The sequence below is a fragment of the Anser anser genome, assembly GCF_964211835.1.
Source record: "Anser anser genome assembly, chromosome: 1".
Lineage (NCBI taxonomy): Eukaryota > Metazoa > Chordata > Aves > Anseriformes > Anatidae > Anser > Anser anser.
This window is the reverse complement of record NC_139720.1, coordinates 125,900,365-125,922,952: the sequence shown is the minus strand read 5'-3', so window position 1 is coordinate 125,922,952 and position 22,588 is coordinate 125,900,365. Positions and strand designations below refer to the sequence as shown.

General features: G+C 36.5%; 1 protein-coding gene across 2 annotated transcripts in view; it reads left to right on the top strand.

Annotated features, from left to right (window-relative positions):
• Nucleotides 1-22,588, top strand: part of POLA1 (DNA polymerase alpha 1, catalytic subunit) — a 221,499-nt gene that overhangs the window by 164,806 nt on the left and 34,105 nt on the right. For both annotated transcript variants that reach the window (XM_083836819.1, XM_083836820.1), the window contains exon 36: nt 11,644-11,740. In XM_083836819.1, the coding sequence (XP_083692945.1) occupies nt 11,644-11,740 (97 nt within the window). The remainder of the gene's footprint in view (nt 1-11,643; nt 11,741-22,588) is intronic.

Sequence of the window (22,588 nt, the reverse complement as noted above, 5' to 3'; positions counted from 1 at the left end):
TTTTTTAACTTTATTCATCACCTCTTGAAAGAAAAGTCACTCTTGGGGGGGGGGTAGCCTACATTTTTTCACCTTGAATGTGCGTATGCACACTGATGATGTCATTAGAGCGGCCAACAGAGTCAAAGCCTAAAGGGTTGAATCTTTGCCTGTTCTGAGGTGACCTAACTCCTCTTTTTCAGGATAATCTCAGGGTTTGTATCTGTCTTCCTTTTTCGACTTGCGAACTGAAGGATGCAGGATAGAATCTTTTTTTTTTTTTAAAGCAGTCTACAAAATTGACATCAATAGCAATCAGTTTTAAACATGCATCGGCTGGTTAAACCTGGGTCATTAAGAATGCTATTAGATTGGTAGATTACACTGGAGGTGTTTTTAGAGAAAATGGCATTAAAAATAAAATATGTCAAAATTAAGTGTATACATTGCCAATGCCACTTTCAGTGCTGAAGAATCCCCTCTGAGTTGTGAAGAGGGAGATTGAAAATAAGGTATATTTTGCCCAGAGAGAGGTGTAGGAAAGCATATTGGGATAAATTCTGCATAATATTGACTTTCTTGTGGAAGGAGCAGATGGCAGCATAACAGGCTGCTGGAGTTGTGTCTGGTACCTAAAGTGCCACCATTGATTTAAACCCTTGGTAATAGATAAAGTTGCTGTATAAGTCATTGAGATGTGCCTTTGTACACAACTGTTCTTAACACTTGCGTTAAAACATCATTGCCACCCACAGAAAAGATATTTTCATTTTCTTTGCCACCTGCATAATGCAACATTTCTTTAGCATTTAGTAGAGAGCTGTTCTACTGTAGTCTGTGAGCCTTTTCAGAGACATGAGATCAAGACTTGCATTGATGATTAGATACACTGGTACAGATAGATGCTAGTATAACCTTTTGGGGACAGTTGGTGTTATCAAAACAGAGGAAGAATGATCTTGCTTAACAGAGGAGTCACCTGGGTACCTCTTGGCTGCAGAGTAAGTTAAATAAATTGTGTTGCAAGTATGTCTGCTGTTCCAGCTGATGCAGTAATCTTGCAGAGTCTTTGAGAAGTTTCAGGAGTTGCTTGTTTAAGTTGATGGCAACACAGAGGTGGGGACTTCAGTCAATCTCTAATAATTCTGATCTTCTAATTGCAAAATATTCCAAGGTGCATGATGAATATTGATATTCATATAGATATTCCTATTGGCCTAGTTTCCTTATTGTCTTAACTTTTAAGAAAAATCAAGATCTATGAGAAAATATTTGCCCCAATTCCTTTAGAATTTACTGAAATGCTAAATTTGCTTTAGCCAAAATAGTGTCCTCTGCAGCAGACATGTTTCTTGCTTCAGATTATCTAAGTAGATGAGCTCAAAGAATAGTTCATAAAAATTGAGGAATTAGGAGCTCAGGGAGGAAAACTAGCTTTTCAAACTTTTTACTCCCTTGCTAAAACCTAGAATTGAGGGAATAAATCCTGAGAGTCATTGAGTTCTGAGAAATAGGAATACGGTGATCCAAAGCAGCATTCTCAGTTCCCTCTCTGCAAGTGATTTTTTTGTTATTGTTGTTTTTACATGCGTGCTTTTACATCTAAAACATATTTAGATAAGCTTATTTGCTTGTGTATCTAGCCTATTTATAGTGCTGTTTATTTACTAATAAAACAATTTTTAAATGCTGTATTTGTGCTTGTTGAATGATAATCAAGATTCAGTTAAAAAAAGAGCCTTTCACAAATATTAGTAAATTATTTTGGAGAAAAGAAATGCAACGTAACCCGTTTCTTAACAGAATCATAATTTAAATAAATGTGTACAAGCCAAGTTGCCTATACAGATTACACTTCTATAGTTTGTGTTTCTGGGTAGCTGATGAGTGCCAAATGTTTGTGCAAAGTGTATCAATCAGGGAGACAAGATACTATTTCTAAAATAGTACATAAAAATCAAGGTTGCAAATACAGAGCTAGATTAAAATCATTCATCCAAACAAAAATATCATACTTCCAGATTTAACTCTACTACAGTCTAGATTGTGGTCTAGTCTACCATGACTTCGTACTATCATCAGTTTTCTGCAGTTATCCATAGCATCTTGCATCTGAACATTGGACTTAAACAATAGACTTGAAACGTGCCTTAAATAAGATAATGAGGGGTAACCTTTTGCTCATCCTTGGCAGCACACCTCCATTTTTTAACATCAGCAGATTGCATGAAACAATAAAAAAGCAGCTTTATACCTCATCTGCAGATTCTAGCCTCTAGTTGTGGCTCGTCTCTCTTTGCCATGAAATGGGACCGCAAGTGGTAGATGATCGACCTCATGCAGATTCTTTCCCTGCTCTTTTCCCATTTCCCTTCCTCATTCTCATTTAGGGATGAATTCACGAGTTTTAAAGTTAAAGAGCCTCATGTAGGATCCAAAACCTTGTATGCACTCTTAAGAAATTATTCCTCATATTTCTTAATCATGATGAAGAAGGATGGTTTCTCTTGTAATCTAAACCTGAGACATAGCATATGCACTCGCTCTATTAGTTTCAGGATATAGTTGAACATGAATGGAAAAAAAAAATGGCTTTAGAATTGCAAACATAGAGGTAGCATCTAAGCCTTTCATAGCCTGAGTTAAAATCTTAATGTCAATATTTCTGCTACTGTGTATTTTTTGTATTACTGCCATGGGCTTTCCTTCACCTAAAATATTTAAAATTTTTATTACTTGTGCTTGTGTATGGACTGAGAAAGGGTAAAGTTTCACAGGAAGGACTGAGAATAATGACTGTTTTAGCACAATGCTTTCAGCATTAAAGGCTGGCTTTGTAGGGTTTTCATAATTCCATAGGAAAAAGAAACCTCAAAAAAATAAGGCTAAACATACCACCTTAGCTCTGCCTCCATGTATAGTAGCCCTAGCTACATGACTGTCATTTATCAAGAAAATCACAAACTCCTTTAATGCGCAGTGAAAAGAGCATCATTTTTTATTGCTTTGTTGTCACTCTGGTGTGATGTACACCATTCAGTCTGTGCATTTAAGTTTTGTTTCAACATACAGGTAGAACTGTAGGGTCAGGTGGCCCCACCTATCCCCATGAGCTAGCTTGCATCCCAGAAGTAGTTGAGGTGTGGTATCTGGGCACTCCACAAATACTTCTCAAGGAAATTAAAAAAATTACTATCAGCTCCATATTACTGCAGGGTAATTGGGGTTGGGGGATTGGTACTCAAGACACCTCAGTGTATTTGTACTGCAGTATGAATCTGTATGAGCTCACAGTTGGTCTCATCACTGCATGAAGCTCAAAGGCCTTACATTGTCTCTGTATACATGAATTAATGACGATAGATGTCATCAACTGCAGGAAGAATTTATCTCTAATAAGGCAGTTTTGGATAATCTTCTTGGTTGGTCCCCATTTGGTTTATTTGGTTTCCAGCTATGAGAAATGTGGGTCCTGAAAAAATAACATGAGTTGCATGCTTCATGAGTAACAGTTCTCCATGAGCAAAGGCAGAGGTTTTGTATGCAGGTTTCAGCTGCGCAGAGTCCTAATTGTTTGATTTGTTCAGTTGTAGGAATACATCTTGTAGGGTAAGTTTCCTGGAAATTTACGGCTCAGCTCTTGTTTGTTAGGAAACAAACAAACAACAACAAAAAAAGATTTTAGAATTTTGTATAGAAATACATGAAATGACTTGAAAGGTAAAAGAATTTTATGCAGCAATGAGAGTTCCCGTGTGTGATTATTTTTCCTCTGTTTCGAGTAAGCAGATAACCTACAGTTAGTTAACTGCTGAGTGCTCCTCATTCAACGAGTAGATCAGTCAGTTCTCTAGAACAAGACAGAGCTCTGGCTCTGCTCTAGCTTATTCAGTACTTGAGGTAGATGGTGAATACTTGGCCCTGGTACTTTTATCTCCAGAGCAGTGACAGCTTTGCTGTACAGAGGTGGCTTTCAATTTAATGTGTTTCCCCCAAGCCTTTTCTGTTAACTACTTCTTACTGTCCACCCCAGATTGTCAAGGGTCAGGTAATTCCAGAAATCCAGAAATGAGTGACTTTGGAAGTGCTTGTTTTAGTCTTAAAAATGTAAATATGGATTTTTTTCTTCTTAATTTTGTCCTGTGCATCAAGTGGAGGATGAGTTTTAGAAGAGCATATTTATATGCTTCTTATTTGAAGCAACACGATATTTTAAGTGGGCAAATACTCTTGATCAGAGGCTCTTGAAATACAGTTGATTTGGGGATCATGCTGACGCTTCTCTGGAGTAACATTTAGTGCGTCCATGTAGATGCAGTTTTGTACTTCTGTTTGTGCATGCTGCTGGGAGAGTCTGGTTCCAGAGTGATGTGTCTCTTTCATCGACTGTCCAGTAAAGCTCATTTTTTGTACGATCCCCATCCAGAAGAATATCAGTGTAGGATGGATCTTCAAGCTTCAGACTGGCTAGCCTGCAAATGCCTCGGTTATGTAATAATGCTACTTTCAGAGGGAGAAAGAACATGGATACTCTGCAGCCTCACCACATCCATGAGTTACATTACAGAAGACACCTTTTTTTTTTTTTTAAAGGTTTCCTTCTTCTAACTTAGAATGCAAAGTCTTCCATTATTTGGACAAAACCAAGTCTTGTACCTTTTTCCCATATTGCCCTGGTGTCAAGTACCAGTGTTAAGTATCTTCTAACCAGAGACCTGAGGGTACAGATGTTTATGTATATGACAGTGATTGGCCTGGGTTCTCTTCTGTGTCATCTGAACTATGCATAAGCTTCCAAGATAAAATTATTATTGTGTATGTTTCATAGGTTTAAAGGCTGGGCAGCAGCTTGAGGCTGGTGGTGTGATGCATGCCCACTATGCAAGGACACTTGTGGGTTCAGTCTGTTGGGGCAGAGCCTGGGACTCCTGCAGTGCAGTTGGAGCCATGCTGCCAGCATGAATGGTCTGGGCGCATATCTGAACCATCAGTGTCATGGCTCCACTTGTCATAGCCCAAAACTGAATCAGCAAATGTTGAAAATCTAGTAGTAGGGACAGCAACAGTTAAGTGCTTGAGCTTGCTGCTTTGTTTAGCAGAGACAAACTGACCAAAGGGACCACTGTGACTACATTGGAAGTTAACCACCACATGTGATCTTACTTGTTAATTTATTAAGCTTCCTTTATGAAAAGCAGCTTTATATTCATTTCATTATTCACTTTTCCGGACTTGTCTGAGACTTTTGAACAGTATTTTTATAGAATACTCCTTTTTTAAAAAAAACTTCTAATGTATGTCTGTTTGCTATTGTATTTTCACGAAAGCATGGTCTGTGTTCAGTTGTATGTGTAGACATGCATATGTGCAGTGCGTAGTTCTGTATGCATATACATGTGTGTGCACATGTATGTCAAATCTTCAGAGCTAATGTCTGCGATCAGTCACTGATTACTGTTACAATGTTCTTAGAAAAAAGATACTTCAGAGCAGATAGTGTTTCTGGTTTTGTTGGAGACTTGGTCATAAGTTTTGTGTGCTTGTCTCCTTTGTATAATTGTATGAAGTATCTGTAATATAAAAAATTAGTCATAAGCATCTCAGTGCTGATAATTTTAGACTAAAGAACACTTCAGAAGGAAATCTGTATACTGAGGGTATTTGAGACAAGTGATCTCCTATTAGTCAAGACTTGTGTTCGCATGGCCAGGTCTCTTTGGGCTACTCAGAAGAGCTTGCGTACTGGATGCAAGGCAGAGCCCTAGAAGAAATTTCTCTATTATGATAGAATAAACTGTTTTTTTTTTGTTTTTTTTTTTTTCAGTTAAAAAACGGATCTTTCTTCAGGCTATGTTGTAGTTACTTCTAGTGTGTTTGCTAATTAATGGAAGTGAGTACATTTTCAAATAACTGCATGCTAATGCTTAGCAATTTCAATATACATTTATTTCACACAAAATAGTTACTCTAGGTGCACAGTTTAATTTGGCCTATTTCACACAGACCAGCGCTGTATTTTAACTATGTTTTTGGGATGTATGAAAAAGTGAAACTTCAATAGATGTCAGCACTAGCATGGGGTGAGGGGTAAGCACATGGTGAGTATTTGGAGCTGCTTTAACACATACTTCATGGGGCCTTTTTGTAAAGGTGCTTCTGCCATCAGAGGCTGGTAGGGACCAGGGGCTGCATCGGCTTGGTGTGATGCTACCGGCCTGTTCTTACAAGAGAATATGCAGGTTGTGTAAAATGTGGTCTCAAGCTTCAGTTTATTGCCTTGAATTCACCATGGCATGGGTAGCATTTGGATGCATAAATCCACAGTGCTAAGCTGTGCCCTCTTTTCAAAAATAGAAATTGCTGCACATAAGGGAGACGATGGAAAATGTGTACAGTCTATACAATCTTCCAGCAGTAGATTGAGACCAGTGGCACTTCCCCGAAAAAATAAATTACCCGAAATTTGCAGCACATTCATATTCAATTTCATCACAGCAGATGCTCATTAGTATGTTGTTATTAATTGGTATTCACTTTAGGTTTTGTTTAAAATGAAGATAATAATTAGGTTTTAATTACTGCATCTTTCTAAGGGGGGAGGGGAGGAAATGCCTCTCAAGGCACTGAAGTATTTCCTGTATGCTTTGCTCTGCTGCATGCAAGCCTAGAAAGTCTCTGAGACAATTTTCTGCCAAGTCGCTTCTTTTCTATTCCTTTTGCTTTCTTTCCTGTTTTTAAAGTATTAAGAACTAGCCGTAAATGGTTTGTTTGTTGGACATACTGAATCGTATCGTAATAGCAAGAGCCGTTGCTCTTTCTAATCAAATTACCAAAAAGACTTCTCACAAAAGTAACTCTCTCAAGCAGCTGATTAATGAAGTGGTGCCACTGTTTTGTATTATAATTAATTGAAGTAATACAAATAACTTCTGTAGCCTGTAGAAATTATCTCCTTTGCAAAGCAATCTAGTAGAGTTAGCAAGCTAGGAGGTGGGGATTTTTTTTATTTATTTCTTGTTGCCTTCATCATCCTTAAAAACCATAGGTGACACAACTGAAAACAGCAGATGACGGCACGAAGTAACAACAGTAAGGAGAGGGCTTGCAGAGCTGAGAGGGAGCCAGGTGCAGAGGCAAAGGGCAGGAAAAAAAGAGGTTGCAGAAAAAATGTAAAGGGTCATGAGTGTGGTGGGACTATAGAGAAGTATAGAAATGTGGGAGATACAGATAAGTGAATTAAAGACTTATGCTTACTTTAAAAGAATGAGTCATCTAAAAGGCATTGAGCATCACATCTTTCTTTGATTAATACAGGAATTCACAATCACAGAATTGTAGAGGTTGGAAGGGACCTCAAGAGATCATTGGGTCCAACCCCCTGCCAAAGCAGGTTCCCTAGAGCAGGCTGCCCAGGGAGGCTCCAGACGGGCCTTGAATATCTCCAGAGAAGGAGACTCCACAGCCTCCCTGGGCAGCCTTTTTCCAAACAAAATGAGTTGAAGTAGCGGCATTTGGTTTTATGGACTGCTCAAATGCACGCTTTCAGATCCAGAACCTTCCATGCTGTTTAGGGTGTGGTTACTAGAGTAGCACTGTATCTAGGTAAACGGAACATCACAACTAGAATTGTTAGTTCGGTCCTTTGCTCTTTGCTGTTGTGAATTTCCATCAACTTCTTTTTGGGATTATTTTCCCTTTTTCCTTTCCTCAGGCCTTTCTTATCTGGACTCTCTAGGTCACCTCGCTGCCCTCAGTTACAGAAGGGATTTTTAAAAGCTGTGTGTTAGCCGTTCAGCTCCTGTTACCAGGAGGGAGTAGAATTAGGCACCTCAACTGAAGTTCCTTGTGATGTAATCTCCAGCAGCCATTAGTGAGGGAGGGGCCTTGTAAGTTCAACACCTATATACACAGCTGCCAGCAACTTTCCTCCCATGAGAGAAGTCCCGGCAAGAGGCAGTGCGGCATAAGTTCTTCTCACGCGCTGTATTCAGGGTAGGAAGGATGCTCCCCAATGATTAAGTCCATTAGGTTCCCTTACTTTCAGAGAGCTGAGCTGAGTAAGCTTTGGCATTTCCAAAAGAGAGGAGCAAGGGTGGGCAACAGCAGTTTTCTTACCCCCTGTGAGCAAAATTAAGAAAAAACAAGTTTGATTCTCTATTCTTGCCGAAAGGGCTGTAAACCAGTGTCTGGAAAAATCCCCTACTTTCTGATTGCTCCACTATGGAACGAGGGAGTTGAGACTATTCACCACTTGAATTTTGGCCTCAAGAGAGGTAGGCAAGTACTTGAGGAGGCCTTGCTCTGGAGCTGAATACTTAGGGGCTTGTGCGACAGAAGATGCAACAGTTCTACCTTTTAGTCCAGTATCTTGTTCAAACATCAGCAGTTACAGAATAAATACTAAGCTATTCATTACTGTCAAGCCAGGGTGAATTTGAACATGTATGGAGGCACAGCTGACCTTGCGGAACTCCAGAAATACAAATGCGTTGCAGCTGTGAAGCCTCCTTTCCTAATGCGTGCCCTAGCGAGCATTTCCTGGTACGTGTCAACTGAGCAAGATCTTTTTTTTTTTATGACTGAGCATTTTGTACCTTATTTTTTGTGCTTATTCATGGGAAAATTTGCTTTTCTGATGTTTGTAATTCACCAGTTCTGTTAAGAAGACTTCCTCGTTTTCCTACCAGGTAATCCGTGTGATCTTGTATTTGTCCTGGGAAGGCAGGTTGGGGATTTGCAATTGGCCTTCTGACGCTACAGGATACAGTTCTGCAATTATATCAAACCCAGATTTCTTCAGATGAATATTTGTTGGTCAAGCACAATTATTTTTTTTACATCTGTTACTTTTCTATTACAAGCTTAAATTTTCTGTCAAAGGAGTGAATAACTGTAGGGATTGCAAACTATATACCTTTGGTTCCTCTGTCTGTTTACTGCTGTTCTAAATGCAACAACAACAAAAAGTTGTTTGGTTGCTTTGGTACAGAGTGTTCTTTCCACGAATGCAAGCTGTCAAAAAGGCAGACTTCTCTGCTAAAGTCAGTTCTTAATGAAATCAAGAAATCAAACATTGTGGAACAAATAGGAATTTCAAAATAGATCTTTATTTTCCTGTACTCTCCAATCAGTCTTCTGTGGTAAGAAAGAATACATAGATGATATGAATTTAGAAGATCTTTTAGATCTTATGGTAAGTTAAGAGCTGTCAAGTTTTCTTTACACAAAAATTCACCATTAAGTGTAAAATATAACTTGGGTTTGAAGTTCTAGGGTTAGGGTTTTTCTTTTTTTTTTTTTTTTTTAACCTACAGGTTATCAGAACTTAAAGTGTACAGAGTGATGATACAAGTCATTCTTATTGTCCTTTTAAATTTAAGGTACCTGTTTCTTAGTTTCACAAGTGTACCATAATCCTCATAGTTGCATGAAAGTCTTCAAAAACATTTGTTTTCCACAAGATGATTAATTGTAAAATGTGGCAGGAAGCTAAAGGGAAGAAGGTTTTAGCATATTATCATTAAAAATAAATAAAAAAAGAAAAAATAATAATTAAAAAAAAGTTTGTGTATATGTATATGTGTGTGTATACTTATGTGTGCGTGTGTAAATTTTTACATCCTGATTTTTGTATTTTCTTTATCCATTTAAGCAGTGACTTTCAATTAGCCTGCCTACTAATATCAGGTCACTAAACTCTATAGCTGATGCTTTATTCTTTCATGTGGGTTGTCATTCGTTTGCTTCAGTTGGCTGGCAAAGGTTGTTGTATATCCATTACCAGCAACACAGCACTTTGCATTTCTGAATTGACAAGCAGCTATATTGACCTAGCGCTTATTATGGGTCAACAGCTGCGTTAACCGACGGAAGGACTGAGGGGCAATTAAAATGAATTGGCAAAAATATATCTTCCTAATTTACTCCAATTTGTTATTTATGCTAACATTGTATGGCTTCTATGGTGACACTAAACAGAATGGACCCAATAATGGCAATTAACATAAAAATATAATGGCTAATCAAATTGACAGCAACTGTTTCTCATCATCTCGACACACAATACATTATCAAAACAAACTATTATGAAGGAGGTAATTTCAGTGTTCTATTCAACCTGCTTCATGTGTGCAGTCAGGGAGATGTGTACCAGCAATTACAGCTGAATCTAAAAAACTAAACAAATAACTTAATCGCTGTCGTCCTCCTTTTTTCTTCTTCAGGAAGCAGTAATCAGGATTTACTAAAAATAACTGATGTATAATAGTATAATGATGATGCATATCGTAGAATAGCTAATAAGGAATAAAATAAGCTTCTGTGTGTCTTTTTTTAAAATAGGTTCACATGAAGTGGAAAAAAGTATAATGTTAAAATATATAAAAAATAACTAAGCAGTAGTAATGGTTGTCAAATGTCTCAATGTGAGTTGCTTAATAGTTATAGATACTTTATAACCTGTCAGTAGATGTGTAAAATTAGCTGAAATAAGTAACAAAACTTGGCTTGGTTGGGTAGAACTGTAAAAAGCTAAATGAAAGCAGAATTCCAGTAAGTGGAAATAGTTTACCAGTTACTCTTCCTCTGCATTTTCAGTCTCGTATTCCTTGTAGTATACCGAATGTCAATTTAACATCGGTCCAATGACATTCTGTGTTGGCTTTATAGCTCATCAAGAAAATCCTCAAGATTTCATCTCTACATATATACTAAATGTAGTAAAATGGACGCTACTTCCACATTTGACGCAGTTATGGTTATTTCGTTTTTGATCAAAACGTTTGTAAAGCACAAGTCTTCAAACCATTGTTGGTCAATATTTCAGCCCCAGTACCTTAAACAGCAGGGACTGGGACATGGTTTTATTGAACAAGAGTTCAAGAAGATTAACTTGAAAGGGCTTAGTTGTAGCATGGGTATGGTGAATCTCATGTCTATTTGAGCAATCTTCTAATGCACAGAACGGCAATGGTGACATGAAGACACAGAGGCATGTACTTTTGAACTAGAGGAATAGCACAGAGGCTCGACGTTGCCGACATTCAGAGCATTTAATTGAATGTGATATTCCACATGTACACACCTGCAGATTTGTGATCTAAACATGTGATTACTAACATGCAGTAGTCCTTCACAGATGTGTAGAGTAAGGTGATGACATAGCTGTAAAGGTATATATGCACCTGTTCTTATTTGAATGTTCACAATTTATGTTACCACAGCTGTGTGTGTATGGGGAGGGAATATAGCCAAACACCTGTATTCATCAAAAATATATGTTAATTCTTTTTCTTTTTTGAGATTGTTGCATTGTGCAATATACTAAAGCACTAAAGTTATTTGTTTGTCCCATAGTTCTTATGACTCTTATTTTGGTCCCAAAGCATCATAAATAGAATAGATAAATGTGATTTATGTGTCTATAAGAATGGGTAAGTTTAGTATGATTTATATAAATGATTTAAATTGTGAGGAAAAAGTGTACAGAGACATAATAAAGAGATTTGGCATAATAGTAATAATAGTACAAAATATTACGTGAACAGAACGTATAATCTGTTACAAAAGTACAGAAAGAATCAGCTTTTGATAGCAGGCATAGAAAAAAGTGCAAGCGACACACTTTTCAGTTGGGTTTTTAATTACTACCTTTTTATATTACAGTATTCTGATAAGGCCCTGTACACTCAGCTGTGCTTTTACCGGTACATCTTTGATGTGGAGTATGCAATGGATAAAGTGATTACTGAGGAGGATAAAGGTAAGTTTAGATTTTTAATTAATTAACTATAGCTTAATAGCAACTTGCATTCTAGAAACAAGAACTATACAGTTGTACTCTTCAAATCTGAACTACTAGGCTGTAATGTAGAAGAGAAAACAGAAGAAAGTAGGATTGTGGGAATTGAGGAATGCGTTCTGTTGGAATAACGGTTTTAAGATTATATGTCTCCTTTGTTCTTCTGAAGCAATTATGCTTTGGAAAAAGGGCTTTTCCTACATATTATACCATTAAAGAAATATCTTTGCATGAAGTTGGAAGGACATGTCAACTTCATTGAATAGATTAATTAAAACATATTTATACAGTATCCAAAAGAAGCCAATTAACACACATTTGACTATAAATATTTGAGGGACCCTTTCTATTGGGGAGAAAATGGTATCACAAGAAAACAGTAAAGTTAATTGTCTACAAAGCTCTGCTAAAACCACAAATTAATCTAATGTTAGGAAGACTTATTGTCTTCTTGTCATCTTCCAATTACCATAATATTTGGAATATTTACCATCTCTAAGCTATAATGTATTTATGTTTTTTGTGCAGCTAAATGATTCTCAAGCTGACAGAAGAGTATTTCTGATGGTGGGCTAATACATGGTTGGTGGGGAATTCTGAATAAAACTGAATTTGGAGCCCACCTTTTTGTGTGTTGTTCACAGAGAGCACTTCCATTGTGCTCTTGGTGGTGCCTGTGAACAAAAAGCGCTACCTCTGTAGACTGCTGCTCTGATGGCTGTTCTGCTCTATAAGTCTTTCCCCAGCCCTGAACTATATCACTAGCTGAGTTGCTGGGTGATGGGAGGAGAAAAGAATCAGTCTTCCTAAATGTTGTTATTTTGATGAGCTTTATATGAAAACCAAAATAGCTGTAAACTCTTAGCTAAAAAAATGCTCAAATAAGCAAACAGTCTGGTTTTGGCCTGTTATGTTTAAGTTTCTTCTTTTAGAGCTTCTCATTACCTTTCTTAATCCCTCTCAAGACAGTGAACTCAATCTGATGCTTGTACTTCAGAATGGTTTTGTACATGCAAGGAAGGTCACCCTGTATGGTCATCTCAGTCTAATATAACTTTGTACTGAAGGAATGTCAAATAGTGGTAGCTAATACTATCTGAAGCTGAATGTCTTTTTGTGTAGAACTCCTGCCGGATATAAGAATAGAAGTGATTTCAAGGGTGATCACATCCAATCCCCTGCTACCGCAGACCATCACTTCTCATAGAGGCTGCAAGTTTTTGGCACTTTATTTTGAAACCTGTGGGTGGTTCTTCACCTTTGACTGTTGTTTACAATGTGTTTCAGACCATCATCCTATGATGACTGAAAACTCACTATAATTTTCCCATAGTTTATGCCCATTTACTAAATGTTTATTTCCCCTCCTTGATGTTCTCCACTGTGTTTTTAGAAACAGTGGTGGCATCTCTGTTTCATTTTAAATTAAGACACTTACAGCTTTCTTTAGTAAGAATTGGTCTCTGTTGTATGACCCTTCCTCCTAATACCTCTAGACTTTTCTAGGTTGAATCCATTTTTGAGCGTGAGGAACTAGAAAGAGCGTGGTATTCTGGATGGTATCTATCCACTGTCTCATACGCTGCACCTGTACATTTGCTGGAAGTAACTCTTCTGTTGCTCTCTTGAGTCACATATAGCTCATAGTTCACAGCTGTATTATATCATTAACTCATAGTTACGTGATGAAAGAAATCTTGAGATCTGAGATTTTTTTTCCTCCTTTGACTTCTGAATCAGAAGTTTGTATCTCAGGTTTATGGCTTTTTATTATTGTTATTATTACTTTAATTTTCTTGGTTTCATTCATTTTGGACCGCTTAATCTCACTTATAATTTTAGACTTCAATGTTAATGAATTATTTCTGAAAAATTGTATGATGACTTCTGCATTCACATGATTTCCCACCTTCTGTCTTAATCAGAAAATGTTCCCTGGACCCTCACCCCTAGTTGGAGAAAGTTAAATAAACTTAATTTCCAGAGCAATTCTCAAGGAATTGTTAGAACTCTGCCAGGACCCTCTCTTCTCTTGGATGGTTCAACTTCAGCACAGTGGATTTTTTTCTCTTTTTCTTAGCTAGTTGAGAGTTCTCGTACAATCTTACTCAACCAAAAGGTGACTTCAGGCTCGGTGCTGCAGCAAGTGTTAAGGCCAGATTAAGGCCATTAGATCTGTTACATCTTCCTTTGAAAACTTTCTCTTCAAAGAGACGAACTAGATGAACATCCGCAATGTACAGTTCTGTCCTATTTTTCAGATATCTTTTGAGAGGGAGACATCCTTCTATTGCCCTAAAAACACATACAAAACTTGAGACTAACTATCAATGGCTATTTGTGTCACTTTATTTCATAACTACCAGTGCTCTGTTTTCTTGTAATAGATGTTATTGATTTGTCACAATTAATGTAAAACTTTGTGGTATTGAAATAATTTTCATATGCCAATTTAGTCCTGAACTGGAAATATAGTGAACTCCCTTAATAACAAAGCTTTTTTTTTCTCTTGGAAGAAAACAAAAGTTTCTGTGCCATTGTTCGCAAGCCATTCTGTCCTTGACCTGTGAGCAGCATCATTGCGCTTTCCAAAAATAGTGGTAAAAAATTAATTTAGGTTTTGTATATCTTTGGTATTTTCAGTTTCTTCTTTATTACTTAGGTGAATAAGCCATTTATTTACTCTTGTTTTGGTTTGGGGAGGTTCTTTGCTTTTTTCTATTATTTCTTTATTTAGAGAGGTTGTTTTAGAAAGCCTAAATGTCATGGGCTTTTGCAATTCTGCATTTTATCACCATTTTTTCTGAGTTTTTAAAGACTAGTTCTTCAAGCTTATAGCTTTGTTTATTCTTGATAGCAGTTCTAGGTTGTTACTCATCTTGGAGTGTTCTTCTATAAAGAGTTTTCAGTGGCATATTATAAATGTGTTTTCCACTGTAGTTTGAAGGAATTTGTGCTTTCTCTCCATTCATAACCTTGAGATTCCACTGCTAGTTTGCCTGCATTTTCTATATTTGCCTCTTCAAAATAGAGAACCTTAATTGTAGAACAGGTTTCTGTTTGTTCTGCTATTTATGTTGGAAGTCTGTGCTATTTATTGAGATGGAATCTAAAAGAATAATTGTGAAGTCAGTGGGAGTTCAAAAGTCATCCATCCTGCTCCCTTTCCTTGCAAGAGGATCAATAGGATTGTCTGTCTAGCCTGCATTTTAAAGCTAGGATAAATTCAATAAATAAATAAATAAAATTTTGGTGATGCAGATTCTACAACCTGTCAGATTTTTCCAACCAGTTTCTTCTTCTCTACTTACCGTAGAGACTTTTTCTGTACATCTATGGTGAATGTTGTTTTCTAAAACTTATTTTGTGCATGATGGGTAATAGGCTATTCTTTTTCTTTAAGAGAGTTCTGCATATTTAAAGCCCATATGTTATCTTCTGTGTCACTTTCAATGACAAACCTGAACTTTTTGGAGAGGTTTTAGGGAAGAGTTTTCTAATTCTCTGCATGCTTTGTTGTGTTTTTGTGTGTGTGTGTGTGTGTATGTATTTTTTATTATTTTTTGTTGTTGTTAAAGAACCATCAATAATTAGGCCTTCAGTAGGTCAGATTCATTCCACCAGAGTGGAACGCAGCAGAAAGATTAATTAACGTGTTTTACAGACTGCTCTTCTGTTTATTCATACCACTATGGTGTTCACAATGTTTGCAACAACATTGTTTACTCGTTTCATTTGTGTTCTATTGTAACCCTTATGTGCTGTCATGCATAGTTGTTTCTAACCATTTTTTGTGCCCTGTGTTTATTTGTGGACATGTATTGATGTATGTACTATGACTCTATTCAGGGATATTGTTTAATGGGTAATATTGGTGGAGGGGGCACAGCTGGACCAGATGATCTTGGAGGTCTTTTTGAACCTTAATGATTCTGTGATTTATACAAAGGACTAGTACTTCTTGCTTTTCTTTGTTAGATAGCAGGTTAGTGTGGCGGAGGAAGTTTCAAATCAGATTCACTTTCTCAAAATTATCTTAAGCCCTAATCTGATCTTCTAGCGTACTTACAGCTTCTGCCAGTTTTACATTGTCTACAAAATATAAATTATAGACGAATCAGGGAATACACTATATTTCTTACTCCAGGTCTCAAAAAAAGTATATAGATTACCACCCTGACAAATACCTGTGCAGATTCATTCAAGACTTCCCTTCATTTTGCCCTGGGCAGCTGATAGTCATGCTTTTCTAACCAAAGTTGACCATGTTTTCCTAGTATGTTATGAAAATCTAAGAACAGAAGTACTTACATGGAATCAGACAAAAGCCCATATAGCCTTGTTTGTTCCCTGTCTCTGACAAATAGGTGCCAAAGGAAGAATACAAGAACAGTGCAACTATACATGTTGCTTCTCCCAAAGACTCTCCCAGCCTCTAAGTATTTAATCTTAAAGACTTTGTCCAGTGGATATGTTATCTAATAACTTCGAGAGGTTTTTTTTTTTTTTAATGGAACTCATCCAGTCTTCCCTTGAGTTCATCTGTTCACTAGGTATCAAGGATGAAGTTTTTGTTTTGGGTTTGAGCAGTTGCTGTTTCCCTCTGTAGTTTCTTGGTTCTTGTTCTGGAAGATGGGACAACAGCTGATCCCTACATTATTTCATGCTGGGACTAAACTTGTAAACTTCTCTCACATCCCACCAGCAAATCTTTGTCGTGCCTTTTCCACATTGAAGACTCCTGATCTATTTAATATTTCCACAGCTGGAAACAATTTCATTTCTTTGTTCACTTGCCTTGGAATTTTCTCCTTCTTGTGATGGGAGCCAAGAAAGGGACAGAGCTTTCAAGACGCAGGTGAACCATGGATTTATACTGTGGCATAGATGATACTACCTGCTTTGTTCTCTGTTTTCTCCAAGTAATTGCTAATACTTTTTTGTGGTTTTGTACTGTTCAACTTCTAGGTGATGGTTTTCATGGAACTATCTATTGGAATCTGCTTGTGGTCATGTCAGAGCTCATTTTTTGCATTATTAAGGTTTAGAAAAAATAACTTTAGGCCTGTTGCTTTATGTTTATCTAAGCTAAATTAATTTCCCATTTCATTATCTGATTGCTAAGATCTTCCTGGTGTTCTTTACTAATGACTCTAGTATAGCATAGTGTTACAAGCAAGTTGGTATCTTTATTGACAACCTCCCTTTCCCAGGTCACTTACGAATATAGTCGAGGTGGCTGTGGAACTCCATCGGTGACAGTCTTCCATCGTAAGAACTTACAACTTAAGCCCTGTTTCTTATCTTTAGTTGGTCATTTATCTATACCGTCTTAAGCCATGCCTGTTTTTCTCTTTAAAAGGTTTAGGTAGGAGACATTTACAAAGATCCCCAAATGGACAATATCAGTTGGATCATCCTTGTTCACATGCTTGTTGAATGCTTCATGACATTATTAATAGGTTTGTGAGATGGGTCTTGCTTTGTAACACAACCTATGTTAATTCTTCCCCAGCATATTATCTTTATCCAGGTGTCTATTAATGCTCTTTTTATCATTTCAGCTCATTTGCACAGTACAGGTTGGCGTTCATTTCATTCACATTTCCTGGATTTTCCTCAATATCATGGAATATCACAATTCACAATATCACAATAACCTCTACTAGATATCCTCTAATCTGGGTTCTGTTACCCAAGAAAATTACAGTGGCTGACACAGTTTAATTTTTTCCACATCCCTGTGATTTATTAGTCTACTTCTTGTCATCTTCATGTTTACAACTAGTTTTGGTCTGTCAGAATTAAAAATAAGCTGATTGGTCTACATGATGTTTTACTATATCAGTGACTGGTGAAGTTAGCTGTCAGTTATACTATTCAGGAATATCTGGATTATATAGTTATTGGTTATTATTTGTAGCATTTATTATTATTATCTATTATTATTTATAGCATTTACCTCCAAGCAATTGGTTCTCTTCATCTGAAAGTTTAAAGTCTCTCATGATGATATAGTTTAGTATGTTAACATTGTTTGAGGTGTGCGAGGGTCCTAGTTTTCACGCCAAACAAGTGAAATTCTGAAATTCCTTTGCTGTCTGTCCGAATTCGGAACTGTTGCACAGTTAGTATCAGGTCAAAAACAATTTAATTTTCAGTATCACTGTGCCAAAAGCATTAATTTACAGCTGCCAGTAATAGTGTCAGGTCTATTTGCTCTGAATTTTTTTTTTTAATTAAAAAAGGAAAGGAGAAAGTGCTCCATTGTGACTAGTAATGTACTCAAAATGTTTTCAGTAGTACTTAGAGGTTTTCAAAGCTGGGTTGGATATTGCTGCTTAGGTGCACAGTCAGAACGGCAAAAAAAGCAGTAGGAGTAGCAAAGTAGTAGTATCCTCTGTTCATTTGGATGGAAAAAGGTAAACTCTCAGTGATTTAAGCATGTGATGGTTAAATACAGGAGTATACTCACTCTGTATGCTTTAGCTTCAGAAATGGAAACCAATGTATTTTAATGGCTATGTCATGAGGAAATCAAAATAGAGTGTAGTAAGCTTTATATCATTATCCCATTCAAAAATTGGTATTGTTAAATATTCAAAGATATTACTGTTTTCATTTTGCTTCTACAGTAAAATGAAAACCTTTAAAGATGAAGAGAAACGGAGCCCACATAAAGTCAGTAAAACTACTATGCCTCACACAGATGTCTCTAGTTCAGTTCCCCCTCCTAGCATAAATTAAGTCTTTGTGGAAGCCTGGATAAGAATGCTGCAGTTTCCTTATTCACAATGACTGCAACATTATTCCAAAAGTAGTGCATTAATATCATTGAGGTTGTTCAGTTTTTGCCACAGTTTCTTAGAGAAATAGGATCCTGTTTGTAGGGTTTCTGTTTCACACTATAAAATGGGACTGAAAGCCACCACCTTTCCACCATCCCAGTTCTAAGAAAGGTAGGGTCACGAGTGTCGTTTGCAGTGCATTTAAGTATTTCAGGGACAGAAATTGCAAAGATGCTGCAGTATATTCTTTTGCAGAATATTTTCAACTATTGAGCCCCTGATTGTCAGAGTGGGCATATCAGTTTGATGTGTAAATAGAAGAAAGCAAGGATGGGAGGATAGGTTTGGAAAATGTGCTTGTGTTCCTGTTTGTCAGGAAGACCGACATCTTCAAAGTATCTGCCAGTTCGTGGAAGTACAGTATAATTGAATATTCTACTTAGCATATGTAAGATCATGTACTTATGGACTGTGGTTTTGTAAATCCAAATGTGTATTCAGAGGATGTCTTCACACTTCTATCACAGCCATGTATGTGCCTCACTTCACCCTTGCATAAAACACCGCAAGTGTCTGGTTTACTTTATGGATGAATAAGCTGCAAAATACTGTTGGCAGAAATTAAACTCTTTTAGGCTGTATGTCCTAGACAAAAAAAAAAAAAAAAATCAGCTCTGAATATGTTTGTGAATCCTGTAATTTCAACATAGGGTGTTTTTTCTCTGTATGCTCATAACTTGATGCGCCACGTAGAAGGTTTAAGTGAATTTTTAATTGAAGTATTCTTGTAACTTCTTGAAAGAAGACAATTTACAATGGAGACTTTGTCAGAGCTGCTTGTCAGTGTGGTTTAGCATGTGTACACCTGTAAGGTGATGGTTGGAGTAACGGAGGGAGATGAACTGCAGCTAGGATTGAGCGGATGGGCCTGAGCAAGGAGATGTTCCTGCTCTGCGATGTGGAAGTTCAGTCAGGAGATCATGTGTGAGAGAGCTGGTGGGCTTGTATTGTGTGGGAAACTAGCTTAACAGAATGGAGACTTCGGGTATTAGAATTATTTTACATTTATGGATAGGCAGGCAGGAAGACTACAGAAAAGTACTTCTTGAAATCAGTAAGAAAGGGTATATAGTTGGTTATGTCCACTTTCCAGGGGAAGATAAGGGAAAATCATATAAATAACCTACGTGCATATACGCTTTTGTGGTTTTATTTTTAAGATGGCAATAGCTAGAACTTGGCAAAACCCTTTTGAAGGGAGTACAGCTCAATAAACAAGCATTTCTGCTGGCATCTCATCTCTAGACAGTATTGCTGAGACTTCACTATAGTGCTCTTTGTTATCCAAGCAAACAAAATACTTTTCTTTCAAGTACTTTGTCTTCCAAACATGTTGTTTTGAAGAGATTATAAAATACTAATATTCATTAATTTAATCTTTCAGTATATCCTTAGAAGCACTGGCTCATTCATGTGTTGTTCTGTAGAGGAAGATTTTTGAACTACTTTTAAAATTTTGAGTCACTTTCTTACGTGTTTTTAAACTTTTCTCCAAACAAAAAGTATTCACTGAAGGATTTGACCCTTTTGAAGTAGTGTATGTAAATCTTAAGTTATCCTTCCGTAATGATCATATGTTTTTATTACCAGTTTGATGTTGTAATGTATCTGTTTTTCCTCCATTCTATTTCTGCTCGTGGGGTCTTTTTGTTAAACCTACGGAATCTAAGTAAATCTCATTATACCCGCTGTATGTCTATGTAACCCTTTTTCTGAACACTAAGCTTAACAGACTGTGACATCTCTCTTGGAGTTAGGAATTCTTGTGAATTATTTTCTCTGTCTGTGAATGAAATAAATAGAAATAATAAGTAACAACAGCTGTGATACGTCCACAATGTGGGATGTCTGTGGCATGACAGGATTGCATTTGCTGTGGCTCATACCTCTAATAAAGTAGTTTTGATTAATGAAGTTGTTTTTCATGCACGTTGTGTGTAATGTTGCAGGTGGGATGAAGCAGTTGGCTTAACTAACTGACTCCTCCTGAACTGGAATGGTTATTTGACTTCTTCAAATAAACACCCTGCTGCTACTGATGCCTTTTTTCTGTGTGTGGGAAAAATATCTTCTCCTTTGCTCTTCAGGATTTTTTTCCTACCTAAATATATAAATATATGCCAAGTTGTTACAGCCTATGCAGTAGGCTATTCTATCTAATGTAGTCCGGCTGCTTTATCAGTTCTCTCAGGAGTGTCTGTAAAGAGAAAATAGTCTTTAAAGCTCTTTCTTCTTCATTGTTTCTTTATCTGCAACTCTGGCATTTTTCTTATAGAGACTTTGGTCTTTCTGGTTTCATCTGTGTTAATAAGTTTGGGGTTTTGGTGTTGTTAAATACAAGTTAGAAGCAACAAGGCTTCTTTTAGTGACTACTGCTTCTCACAGCAGTAAGCTCTTTTTCTCTAGTGGAAAATGCAAGACTAGCATCTTTTTCCTTTTATAAGATTCTTAAATTTGATGGATCTGGCAGTGCACTCAAAAAAAATAATAATCCTGTCTTTTAGATACTAGAATTCTGACATTGATGCTAATTTATAAAAAAAAAAAAATATTTCAGTAGAAATTGGAAATATAAATATAAACAATTTAACTCTGTATAATCCATTCAGTATGTGTGTGCCTAGACATCAGAAGGGTAATATAAACGTAAGGTTTTAAAGAGATTTAAAAAAAGATACAATTATCTGTATGATTTTTAAGTCGCATAAGAAATGTATTTTAGAACTTGCCAGTGATGGCTCATAATCACTTTGATATTTTGAGGAAAATGGTAGCTTTAAACAGATGATACAGAATTTATTTTTAAAAATGTATTGTGCTTATACAGTTGATGGCTTTTATTTCCATAATGTTTTTTACTACATAATTATACATCTTAATTACGTAATTACCGTCATAATTATTATGTAATTACATGTAGTTCCACTAATTACAAAATCAGGAAGTGTAATTATCTACTAAAAACTTTATGAAATCTTATTTGTTCACTAGAGATTATTTAAAAGACCAGTGACCTACTGAAGATGGTATACAGTGTTATACATAATGCCAATTCTCCTTTTCCTGTTCTTCATAACCTGCATAGTGTGAAAGGGTTGTAGAAGGGCTTGCATGTCTTTAATTATTATTTCCCTTAAAATTAGTTTTGAAACCTTGTCTGTAATGCTGACAAATTTGCCTCTTCAATTTTGTCATTGACACGTTTTGTTTTTGAATTTTGAAGGTTCTGTAGCTGGAGTTACAGAAAGTTATGTGCTTTCGGTTAACACCTTCCAAACTTTATTCGTTGGAGTTTGGTTGAGCAGATCTGGTGTGGGTATCTGCTGTTAGCTATGAAGTTGATTGGGAAAATACTGGTTATGGCCATGTATATGTAGAGTGAAGCCTTGACTTCACTGAAGACAAGGGGAATGCAGCTGACTTCTCATGGACCAAAAATTTAATTTCTTGAGTAAAACTGCTTTTTAAAAATTTGTTTTTCCTGTATTGATATATGTTCAAATTCATACTCATTTCTTACTATCACACGTACTTAATTTATAAATATGTCTAATAGCGCAGTTTGAAACCATGGTGGTTTACTGCATGGTGAGAGAAGAAAATTAATATTCAGGACATTTTATGGCTGTTTTGTCCTGATCTTTTATTAAAATTAAACAGATGAAAACTCTGTTAGTATATATTAAATAAGTCATGTAAGCATATATTAAATAAGTCATAAGCCTACCTTTAGTAGACTGAATGAAAAGGGTACTGTAAAGTGTTATATTTGCTGATTTTTCATTCTGTAACACTGTGCTGTGCCAGAATGACATCAGGAATACAAATCTTTCTCTTAAATTCATCATAACAGCAAATATACATTTATTACATTACAATATCAAAATACAGAGAAACACCAAGGGGAAAATACATCGAGTAACAGGAAACAGAAAGAATGTGAAAGCGGTGATGCAAAATG